The sequence below is a fragment of the Stomoxys calcitrans genome, chromosome 5 (genome assembly GCF_963082655.1).
Source record: "Stomoxys calcitrans chromosome 5, idStoCalc2.1, whole genome shotgun sequence".
Taxonomy (NCBI): domain Eukaryota; kingdom Metazoa; phylum Arthropoda; class Insecta; order Diptera; family Muscidae; genus Stomoxys; species Stomoxys calcitrans.
The window spans coordinates 120,267,243-120,280,213 of NC_081556.1; the positions used below are offsets into that span (position 1 = coordinate 120,267,243).

At 34.4% G+C, this 12,971-nt stretch overlaps 1 protein-coding gene across 1 annotated transcript; it reads right to left on the reverse strand.

Annotated features, from left to right (window-relative positions):
- Positions 1 to 323: 323 nt before the first annotated feature.
- LOC106087077 (hairy/enhancer-of-split related with YRPW motif protein) lies at positions 324 to 5,466 on the reverse strand. Its single transcript, XM_013251984.2, has 3 exons — positions 5,285 to 5,466; positions 3,383 to 3,597; positions 324 to 1,955 (listed from the first exon to the last, which is right to left on the reverse strand). Exons 1-3 carry the CDS (start codon positions 5,464 to 5,466, stop codon positions 973 to 975), a joined length of 1,380 nt encoding a protein of 459 aa, XP_013107438.2. The 3' UTR covers positions 324 to 972.
- Between the last annotated feature and the right edge of the window lie 7,505 nt (positions 5,467 to 12,971).

Genomic DNA, 12,971 nt, shown 5'->3' on the forward strand with positions numbered 1-12,971 from the left:
ATCTGAGACCCTACAAAGTTTATATATTCTTGATCGTCTCATCATTCTAAGTCGATTTAGCCATGTGCGTCCGTCGAAAGCACGCTAACTTCCAAAGGAATAAAGCTTGGGGCTTGACATTTTGATCAAATACTTCCTGGATCGGTAGGGATTGTAAATGGGTCATATTGGTCCATGTTTTGATACAGCTGTTATATAAGCCGATCTTAGCTTTTGACTTCTTGAGCCTCCAGAGGGTGCAATTATTATCCAATTTGGCTGACAATTTGTATGAAATGTTTTGTTATGACTTCCAACAATTGTGCTAAGTATGGTCCAATTCAGTTTTTATTCGATTTGGTAAATCTTTGCACAACTACTTCCCTATGACCTTTAACATACGTTCCGAATATGGTCTGAATGGGTCCATAACCTGATATAGCTCCCATATAAACAGATTACTTTTTGGGCCCCTAAGAGCGCAATTCTTTTCTGATTTGGCTGAAATTTTGCACAATGTCTTCTACTATGGTCTCCACATCGATATGACCCGAATCGGTCCATAATCTGACATAGCTCCAATAGCATGGCAATTTTTATCCATTATCCTTTGTTTGGCTAGAGATACCGCGTAAAGTACTTGACAAATATGATTCATGGTGGAGGGTATATAAGATTCAGCACGGCCGAACTTAGCACGTTTTTAATTGTTTTTTTTTTTTTTAATTTTTTGTAAAACTAAATTTTTTCTTGAATTGCCAATGAGCTTTTCTGATATGATCAGCTGATTTTTTTTTTACAAAATACAAGATAAAGCTTTTATAAACATTTTTGGTATGGTCCTTTGGTGTGAATTTTCTATTTGAGAGAAATTTTTAAGATTCTCTCCGTGCTTCCTTTCTGAAGATAAAAATCCTCTCCTTCATATACTCGGTATATCTTTGGGGAGGTTTTTGTCATATTCTAGTCCAATTAATCACCAGAATCCTCATCCTAGTATGCCATTTCTGCACCCCATGGTCTATAGGGTTTGGAACCATTAGCCGTTACATAAACTCCCGTTTGATGATTGTATTCTTGGGCCACACTAACAGGATATTGTGGAGGCATAGTCGTATAACCTAAAGCTGAGGCCGGCACTGCTGATGGCACTTGACGATGTCCTGCATGACCATGGGCATTCGTTAATTCAATGTAGGTGGCACCCTGATGATCCTGGTGAGCATTTGGATCATGGGCATAATGATGATGTTGTTGTTGTTGTTGTTGTTGGGGTTGAGCTTGAGTTTGTTGACCTTGTTGTTGTTGCTGCTGCAGATGTGTCTCATGTGAGGTTGGTGTTATTTGGGGATGGGCTACCACATTCTGTTGACTTTGAGTTTGTTGACTTTGTTGAGACTGTTGCTGCTGAGCTTGAGGTTGTTGAGGCGAGGATACTTGACTCGCATTATGATTGATAAGGCCATGAGCATCTTGAGCCGACCCCACCGAGGTTGAGCGTACACTGTGTTGTTGCTGCTGCTGGGCATGCATTTGTTGTTGACTGGCATTTGGTGATGAGCTTAAGCTGGGATATTGATGCAGAGCTGAGGGCAAGTTGGGCACATACGACGAATTGCTATGACTGGCTGAGTGTGTTGATGCTGCACTGGTGGAGGCATAAGCTTGATAGGGGGCCACTCCACAGTTGGGCTGATAAGCTGCTGCTGCTGCGGCAGCCACCGAGGATGAGGCTGCCGTTGGATGTACTGACCAGGCCGCAGCTCCCGGTGTGGTGGCACAATTTTTCACCGACAATTCGCGTTGTTGCACAAAATATTGCAAATGCGACATGAGACGCAAACGCAAAGGATCCTGAATATCCATGCCCTCAATGGTCACCAAATATCTGGCCACCTCGGCCGCACATTCACGAAAGCCAATAATGTGATAGTCCATGGCAAATCTTTGAGGATCATAGCCCAAAGCATCGGTACCTAGAAGAAAAACATAGGGTTGAAATGAAAGTTAATAACCCGCTAGCTAACAAACAAGCTACTCTCCATGGGACATGGTGATGAGTATGTAAATAAATAAATGATGAGATTAAAGGAAAACCTTCCCACGAAAATTGCTGCCAAAGTCCTGTGTCCCATAGCGGGCACTCAAAAACTAAACACCAATCCAACCAACAATTCACCCTTATTATGCTTAATTGGGAAAAGGAAGAAGAAATACAAAATCTGATAGGAAATTTCAAAGTAATGGCAATAAGGGAATAGGGGTGGTAACAGTCAATTACCGTGTGAGTTGTGAATCTTTTTATGACCATTTTCTCACTGTTCATTGTGAAACTGAAACGTCAACAATATCGCCAAGTGCAATAATGTTGGGAATGTAACTTTTTGAAGGGTGGTGGTATGGCCTACTAAAACCGTGAGATAATCAAGTGAAGTCTTCAACAACAGAAAACAACAACAATATTGAACAATAGCAATGGAAAAACATATTAACCTAACCAGTGTCAATTTAGCGGTTAAAAAGTGTGGGAATATTTTTCTTTTTGTCATTTAACTTTGTTTTCGCTATAATAGTGGGTGGTGGGTTTCAGTTGTGGGAATATTTTCTGATTGGGTAAGGAGAAAGAAATGAGTTTAGGATGTTAACTGATACGGTTGGGAAAGAGAAATTAAATCAAAGCTAATTTGTTTTTATGACAAACTTGGTGGGTTACAGCGGGAACCGATGGGTTGCCAGCTGTACCAGTTTAAACCGAAAACAAAATGAAAATAGACGAAAGGCATAAAGAGTCTCCTTCTTATCGCAAACAAGAAAAGTTGTTTCTGTTGTAGCCACATACTTGCATATGGGGTTAGCGATCCTTGGCAACTCCTTTCGTTAAACTGGCTTATTTCGGTACACAGACTCGTTTTCTTGGATTGTTTTATGTGAAAGACCAAAATAATTTTTATAAACTTCGTCCGCCCGTCTGTCTGTCAAATGCACAAGAACTTAAGAACAACATTTTGCACGAATATATCTTATTTGATGTAGGTTGTAACAGTAAATGCTCCATATCAGATCATAGTTAGAATTTTCAAGCCCCTACAAGCCTTTATTGTTGCCCGATTTGGCTGAGTTTTGGTATGTGGAATACACTTATTGCCTACACTTAAGTCATTACATTTTTATGGCCTTCCTATATCTCTATTACGAGTTGACTTCTCCAAGTCCTACAATCTTTAATTTTTGCCCTACTTGCTTGAATAGCAGCTACTTCCTCCAAAAGTTATGCTTAATACAGCTAAGATGTGTCCAACTAAGCCTAAGCACATCATGAACCGTCATTCTCTTTTGTATTTGCTTTTGCCTTACAAGTTTCTTTAACCTCTGATTTTTGTAGATTCCTTTTTATAATAATTACCTTTTGCTTGTAGATTTTTCAAATGTTCAACAGTCAATTGTAAAATTTCAGCTTTTTCCAATTTTGAGGAGCCTTGTTTCTCATAGGCCGAGGGAACCAAACGCTTTAATTCGCTAAGAGAGGAATTGATGCGATCTCTGCGTTTCTTTTCAATAACACCACGTCGTTTTTTGCGGCTCATCAATTGACAACTACTGCCGTCACTGGGAGAAATTCTAAAAGAAATAAAAAAAAGGGATTAAAAATTTGGTTTTCGTCAAAGGAGAAAAGAAAGTTTTTTACTTAATTGGAAAGGATTTTTAAATAAAAAAATGAGATTAAATTAAATAAAATAAACAACAATTAAATTAAAAAATATTTTATAAAATAAATAAAGTTAAATTAAAATTTTAATAAAAATAAAATGAAATAAAATAAAATAATAATAAAATAACAAATAACATAAAAAGTTATTAAATTAGAATTTAATAAATGAATTGCACTTTATTAACTTTTTATTTTATTTGTTATTTTATTTTATTTATTTTATTTTATTATTTTTTTTTATTTTATTTTATTTTATTTTACTTTATTTTATTTTATTTTGGTTATTTTATTTCATTTTATTTAATATTATGCTTTTAAATAATTTATTTTATATTATATTATTTAATTTTGTTTTACTTTATTTTATTTCACTTCATTTTATTTCATTTTATTTTTTTATTTAATTTTATTTTTTTTATTTAATTTTATTTTATTTTTCTTTGTTTTATTTTATTGTACTTTATTTTATTTTATTTTGTTTTATTTTGTTTTATTTTATTTTATTTTATTTTATTTTATTTAATTTTATTTAATATTATGTTTTTAAATAATTTATTTTATATTATATTATTGTTTTATTTTATTTTATTTTATATTATTTTACATTAATTTATTATGCTTTATTTTATTTAACGTTTTTTTATTTTGCTTTATTTTATTTTTTTTTTGTTTTATTTTATTGTATTTTATTCTTTTCTTGTTTATTTTATTGTACTTTATTTTATTTTGTTATTTTATATGTTTTGTTTGATGGTATTTGTATTTTCTATTGTTTTATTTAAGTAATGGATTTTTTGTCATTAATTTTAATTCTTCTTTTTTAATATTTTTTTTTAATTTATTTAATGCAAATCCCATATTTTTATTTATTTGTTTTTTATTTTAATTACTTTTTGTCATATTTCCTTTTTAGTTATTAAATTTTTCAATCATATATTTATTTATATTATTTTTAATTTTTTATTATTATTTTTATATTTTTTGGTATCATTTTTTATTTTATTTTTTATATTTGTTTATTTTTTATATATTTAATTTTATTTAATGCATTTATATAGTCGTGTTTTTAATTATATGATTTTTTACTAATTTTAACTTAATTTACTTTTTTGTAAGCTTTAATTATAATTTTTTATATATGTATACATATTTTAATATTTTTAGTCATTTTATTTAATATTTTTAATTTCAATTATAGCATTTATTTCAATAAATATTTCCAAATTGAAATTTTTAGAATTGTTTCATTAAATATTAAAATATATATACAATTATAAATATATAAAATTTTTATGTAAAATTATTTTATTTTATATTTATTAGCATTATTTTATTATTTAACTGATGTAAATTTTATTTTCTGATATTTCAATGTTTTTATTTTTTTTATTTCTCTTCCAACTTTATAATATTGTTATTGTAGATTTTTGTGTGTTATTTTTTATATTCATTTATAATTTTTACACATATTTTATTTTTTTATATATATTTTATTTTATTAATTTTATAACTATCTCCTTTACATATTCTCTTTCTAATTGTTTATATATTTCCAATTGTTGCTGTCTGTTGTATAAATGAGCTTAAAATACGTACTGTTCCTTGGATGATTCCTCTGAATATAAATCTTCGCAATCACTTTCTGATATGGCGCGCTTCAGCGATTGTGTTTGTGGGGGTGGTACCCAATGGTTTTGCGGCGTAGTTGGTACTGCGGCGGCGCCATAGCTCCAATGCAATGAGGCATTTTGATGATGCATATTAAGGTTGTGATCCATTGTTGATATTTAAAATATTTATATTTAAAAAAATTCGCTTTTTATTTATAAAAATTCTCTTTTTGTTAATTTAATTTGGAAAAATTTTTAGCACTTGTGATTTTGTTGTCTTTTTTTATTTATTAAACAATTTTGGTTTTTTGCTCGGGCGCTCTCTTTCTCTTATTTTTTAAAAATAGTTTTCTTCACTTTATTTTTCCGTTTCGGCCGGAGCTAGTTTAGAGCACGTGACTTATCGTGTGTATGAACGACGTTCGACTGATTTTGAAGCGCGCGACCAGCATGTGCCACAACTCAAACTCCAGGCAAGTTGCAAGGATTTTCACCAATAAAATCAGAACGCAACAAAACCACCCTGATTCCTTCAAAGGAAAACATAAACCACCCGCTTTGCCTTGCCCTGCAGTACAATGGGTATTGTGAGGCAACTCTCCGATAAGGGTTAAAAAATATCTTCGATCATATGTGAGAGAAAGAGAGCGAATATTGGGAGCAGAGCAGGAAAGGGAAATGTCAGTGTTCGAGCATGGACAACAACAAGTTTAACGGTGTTCTACCTTTACCGTTACAAGTTGATGATGGCCAGGGCGGACATCAATGCATCATCATTCTCATCGTGGTCGTTTGTATCGCGGCCTTAAACGAGCAATTACTACCCACACAAGTGCATAATAGTAGGCCTTCGTTTGCTTTCGTTTCGTCTAGCTACGTTCGTTTTCTTTCGTCTATTGTTCATAGTTGCGTGTGTTTACATTTGGGCCTTGTGCCATCCACCTGACCAAGCTATTGATAAAAGACGTATGCGTGATGCTGCACTCACTTAAAGCTTGTTGCATCTGTAGAGAGTTGACTATGTATCTCCCTAGGCTAGACTTAGTCCTCTCTAACTTGGCCACAAAAATAAGCATTGTTTTAGGCTGTGCAATCGATAGAATGTTGTGGGCCTGTTGTCGATTAACCAAAGCTTACTGCGTTGGTCGCCACTTGACAATAATGTTTGTCAACAATTGTCGGCTTTTGGATGTTGTTCTCATTGCAGCCGCCATTGAGTTGTCGTCGCCCCTCACCGTCGCCACTTGCGTTTGTTGTGTAAATTTGTTAAAGATTCTTGTCGCCGCCGTTGGCGTTGTCGTTGTCGTTCCAATGAATATGGAGCACGCGTTGCAAACTTATGCTGGTCGTGTGTGCCCCCAACAAGTGCATTTTGTCATTGTTGGAACCTTGGGATGTATGAGTTTATGAAAATGATTTCCATCTTCTCTAGGTCATTGGCCGTTAAATGCGGGTTTTCAATGACAGCAGCAGTTCCAATGGCCGTGTGCCATACCGCCTGTGGCGCCCCAGGAATTTAGGTCAAGTTGGAGAACAGGTGAACTTATTTTAGGGCTAAGGCTTAATGTCGATTATCTGGAACAAAGCAAGCGTTGTGGGTGTGAAAGAGCTGTGATTGATTTTTAATTGATATGGATTTTTTTGGAATGGGGATTTATGAATATTTCTTAACAGAAGGTCAAGGTCAACCGTGGCGTACGCCAATATTGCAGTGATTTGTATTAGACTTCTTGGCAGTGTAATAGTAAATCGTTAGCTAAGGTTAGTAAAGAGAATTCACCATATTTTTGGCTACATTACATAAGATGTGATGATGATTCGATTAGATGTGGTTCTAGGTGGAATCCATCGAACAAAAATCTCTGATAAATTTTAAGATTTGTTAAATATTTGTCAGGTTAGCTTTCTTAAATCCTTCTAAAGCTGTTAAACACTGTCTTATCTTTGAAAGATAAAAACATTAACAGAATGCGAATACTCACTTTTTGTAGTCAGAGATAACATATTTTGGTCGTTTCACTTAATGGAGCTTTTGGAACGAATGACTTCGCTTAGGCTAGTTAGCGAAAATGTAATCTACTTTTTCTAAGAAAATGTTTGTACAGCTATTTTCCTGTGAGGAAATGCATAGATAAATTATATATACAGCGGTCAAAAAAAGTATTCATCATTCAATGTTTTTTTTTTAATAAGTCTACAAAAGACAATTGGAATAAAAACATATTAAACTAATGATGCAGTAGTGCTTGTGTGATATATATGTACACAATTTCATTGTTTTTAAAGAAAAAATAGTATTTATTGGAACAAAAAGGGCCATTTTACAGCTGAACACAAAAAATTAAACAAAAAAAGTATTCATCATTGCAAAAAAACAAAAAAATAAATAACATAATTTAAAAAAATTAATACTTTGTTATTCGACCACCGCGTCTTATAACTTCTTTTAAACGGTTTGACATCGATTGGACTAATTTAGCGGTTATATTTTGGTCTATATTAGTCCATTCCTCCATTATCACCTGTTGCATTTGACTCTTGCTCGAAAAATTGCGCGTTCTCAATTTGCGTTCGAGATGTTCCCAAAGATGTTCAATTGGGTTCAAGTCGGGACTTTGAGGAGGAGTTTTAATGACTTTGGGCAGTTATACAGCATCCACATCTTGGTATTTAAAGCAGAATGTTTGGGGTCATTATCTTGATAATATTGAAAGTTATTACCAAGCCCAAGTTTTACAGCACTATCTTTTAAATTCCTCTTTAAAATGTCAATGTAATACTTATGATCCATTACTCCATTAATAATTTCAAGATTTCCCGCTTCTGAAGCCGCCATACACCCCCAAACCATTAAATCACCTCCACCATGTTTTACAGTAGCAACTGTGTTTCGTTCTTCAAGCTCTGTATTTGGTTTTCTGTGCACTATGACCTTTCCATCGCACCCAAAAAGATTAAACTTGCTCTCGTCTGCAAAAATGACTGTTTTCCAAAATGATTCGGGCTGTTTTACATACATTTTTGCGAAGTTTAGCCTTTTCACTCGGTTTATTTTATTTATAAAGGGCTTCTTACGTGCAGTTCTTCCTCTGTAACTATGCCTTTTGAGTGTATTTCGAATTGTTTGTGTAGTAACTTCCTTCCCTAAATATTCCATAGTGTTTTTACGAAGAATGGTCGCATTTGTCTTCGGAGTTTTCTGAACTTGCCGCACTAGCCAACGCACATCTCCAACTGAAAGTGCTTTTGGTCGACCAGATCTTGGTTTATTGTCAACAGTTTTCGTTTCTGTCCACTTTCTGATGATGGATTGTATAGTAGATCGTGGTCTATTTAATATTTCACTGATAGTTTTTTGAGTTAAACCATTCCTGTGGTGTTTTATTATCAAAACTTTTACCTCATCAGAAACCTCGTTTTGCTTACGACCCATTTTGACAAAAACTATATTTTCAATGAAATTAAATATTTGCTGTCAAGGGCAAAGCCTCCTTTACTAAATAAAACAGAAAAGGGGGATTCCCAAATAATATTTGAATTTGACTTTGATGATAGCACATCAATGATGAATACTTTTTTTGTTCTGTTTTTGGTGTTATTATATAAAATTGCATTTTTTGCGCTAATTAAATTTATTTTTTGAATTTATTTTAAAACATATTACGAAAAATAAACTATTGCATAAAACTGCATTATTTGTTTACTTTAAATTTTCTTCAATTACCCAAAATAAGTGAATTTATTATCAATTTTGCTAATGATGAATACTTTTTTTGACCGCTGTAGGTAAAGAATTTGAACTTCGCTCATAGACTGATTGGTGGCCCTTGTGAATATAGATAAATGAGAAATATCTAAGAACATGCCATAAGCCGAATTCCGCTCTTAATGGCATGCAGTTTGTGTCGTTTGAAATTTCTAAATATCCATTATTTCTTTCCCGTGAAGGTTTTCGGCAGTCTCAGCTTCCAATGCGTATGTCTTTCTTTATTTAATGAAAAATAAAATAATTCGTTGACATTTGCTGTAAAATTTTGAGAGCACAAAAATTTCTCTGTTATTTCAATTGTCTTTGGAAAAGTGTCTAAGTGAATTTACTAAGTTTCACGCCCTTGGGAAGTATCAACACCTTGTCTTACTTTATGTTCCAAAGCTAAGGACCCATGACTTATCCTTTGCAGAACCAGCGGATATATTGCAATGATCCTATGTCGCTTATCATACAGGGTGTGCCAGAGAAACTTACTTATTTGAAAAAATTTCTGAGCGGTGAGTTGGGCGTGGAGGGCGTCGAGATGGGGCGCATCTAGGGAAGGAAGTTCCAAAGTTTTTTTCACTCTCAAGTCAGTTGCTACCATGCTCTGGTCTAGGGAGCGGCAGGCCTTCGCCGTCGATAGCTAATTTTCTAACGATCGCTGACTTGTTGCTATGCATCTCGCCTTCCGCGCTCGCTTCCTTTCCTCAGATTCGTTCCTGGCTGTGCTTCGATTTTGTTGTCGGTTAAACTCAACGGACCATCAGAACCAGGTTTGCCGTTCCTTCCAAAATTGGTTTTTATTCTCTTGGTAGGTTGGTAGGCTGACCTCAGTTTTTGGTTGGTTTTTTTTTTTATTAAGCGTGCAGGATAAAACCATGAATGCGTGAGACCCATTACTGTTTCAAGGGGTCTCACTGCTTCTCTGAAATGGTTCTGAAATTGATTGTTGTTGCAGCAGTGTCATGTAACTGAAGCGGCAACCCTTGCGGATGAAAGACTTCATCTGGTCAAACCGGTACGCACATTGAAATTGATTGTAACTGGTATGAGTGTTGGGAGTAAGAAATGCGGTTTTTGCGTTTCTTTAATCGGAAAACAGGGTAACATGGCAGCTGTTTACAAATATAGTCAGATCTGGTCCATACTCAGATGTTACGGGGTCCATGTAACTCACTAGAACGTCGAAAGTGGGTAGTAAAGCGTATTTATGGCCTCATCCCATTAAATCAAGACATCGCCGCATCCACACTCGGTACAGTTGTTCGTTGTAATCGGGACAAAAACACGAAGTCAAGTCAAGACTTCTTATCGGAAGATCAGTGCTATATCAATATATAGGCCATCTTTAAACTTAAGGCTGTAGAATGATTCCAACAAACGGATAGACGGACATGTGTCGCTTGTCTGTGAATATAACGGCGATCTAGTATGTATACTGCTTTGTAGAGTTGAAAATATATAGAGTGATGTGTTGCATATAAAATGGCAAAATGCCAATTCTTTGGTGGTGGCTATAAACATCAATCGCATAGTAATAATTGGGGCCTCTAAAGGCCCAAGAAGTCAAAATCCCAGATCGGCTTATATTTCAGCAATATCAGGTTATGGGACAATTTTCAACCATACATAGCACAGTTATTGAAAGTCATAAAAAAACACCTCATGCAAAAGTTCAGCCAAATCGGAAAAGAATTGCGCCCTCTGGTGGCTCAAGAAGTCAAATTCCAAGATCGGTTTAGACGATATAACCCATTTACAATCCCTTATTACCTACACTAATAAGAAGTATTTGTGCAAAATTTCAAGCGCCTAGCTTTACTCCTTCGAAAGTTAGCGGGCTTCCGACAGACAGACGGACGAACATGGCTAATTAACTTAAAATGCCACGACGGTCAAGAACATGTATACTTTATTTAGTCTTAGACGAATATTTCGAGGTGTTACAAAGGGAATGACGAAATTTGTATACCGCCATCCTATGGTGGAGTCTACAATAAAAACACTATAATAAAGTTAAGGCAAAATGTGGAGTTGCAAAATGCGTAGAGCATGCCATAGAGATCGCGGTTTCTAAACCAGTTATGTATTCATCTTCGGTCTATGAAACGTTTACATGCTTCCGCCACTTATTCATATGACCCAACGTTTGACTCAGAAGGCATGCGTCTCGCATTGCACTGCTCACTAATTAGTGAGTACTAATCTTTTAGAAACGGAGATAAAACCTTGGCTGTGACAAAATTTCTTTAGAAATAAAATTTATTACTATGGCTCTATTCATGCATAAAGAACAAGATTTTCATACAGGGTCACACAAGCGTATTGTTGAAAATGGTTTACAATGGGACATTACAAAAAAGGTACAAATTGATTCCTTGGTCGCAACAATAACGCTGCACATTCGATTTGTGTTTAAAAAGCTGTCTTTTTTATTATATATACAATACGCTGTTAGACATATTTACTTATTTATTTATTTAATACATATCTGTTTACTAATGGTACTTTGCATTTTATTTTTCTCATTACAGAATTTATTAGCTAAAGAAATATCTAATATAGTAAGACATCGAGACATACACACAACAAAAAACACCCATGAACATGAACATGATGAACTTCGATTTTTTGGTAAGGTAAGTGATCGCAGTCATAGAATATAAATATAACATAAAAACTGGCTAAAAATTGTTATGAGATGAATTATTTGATTTATCTCTTAAAGAATGCAGTTCACTAAATGCTATCTAATATTAGCCGTCTGAAAATGTGTTAATATTTCCTTTGCTGATTCATTCCTGCAAATTTTTCAAGTGTCGAATATCAAAAGCCTTTTTTTGCTTATGGTGCACCTTTTATTTGGTATGCCAGTGAAACTGGTAATATCCTAATATCTCAAAAATAGGATATGATGATATAAAATGTGAGATTACACTCGACGAAATTTGTTATTCAACATAGTTAAAATAGTTTGCTAAAAACAGCTGTTTTTGTGTGCTGAAAATGGGAACGCTGACATGACTGCTGTTTTAGCAAACATTTCGGTCTGCTATTTTAACTAACAAAATCTGCTGTTTTAACTGCATAATAAGCTAAAATATTGAATTCATATTAATGTTAAACAGAAAAAAAAGTTTTTACGTAGCTAACAAACTGGTCTGATATGAGAGCGCACATTGTTTGTTGTTTCAGCAACATCTCTTTATTAAATATAGGCAGTTTTTTTTACTTAAAGACTAGTCTGTAAAAAAAGGTTCCGTTCTACACCAAAAAATTAAATCGGACACCACTCATTAATATGCGAGAAGTTCCCGTGTCCAAATTCCCATGATCATTCAAAATATAAGCCATCGCTTAGAGGTTTGCCACCGAATCAGTGGTGACCATTTTATAAGGGTCCTTCTTTTTAAAGCCGAGTCGCCAGGATAAGGAAGGGATAAACAACATTGAAAAATGTTTCTGATGTTCTCGCCAAGATTTGAAATCAGGCGTCCAGCGTCATAGCCGTAAGTCTCTGCGCCACAGAGGTTCTCAGTGTCTCGTAGAACATGATTATTTTCTTAGCTGAGAGGTGATTTTGCTCTTGGTACGTGTTACAAAGTTCACTGTTATGGCTTAAGTCCTTTTTCTCCTTCTCGTCTCTATCACACTTGTATTTCGTATACTTCTCCAGTAGGAGAATCATGCGATAACCTGTCTTCCTGTCTTAAACTTCGTGGGAATTGAATTCATCGAAAAGGTTCATATATATTTTAAGTTAGGAGCGTGTGTCAGCCAGCGTCATCCCGTATTTTCCCAGTATTTAGCACAGTATGAATAGCTGATATGTTTTCCAGGTCCAAAGTCGTATAAAACGATACATACTGCTTCACTCCTTTTTTGTGTATGGGTACTTTCAAGTTATCGGGTATGCGTT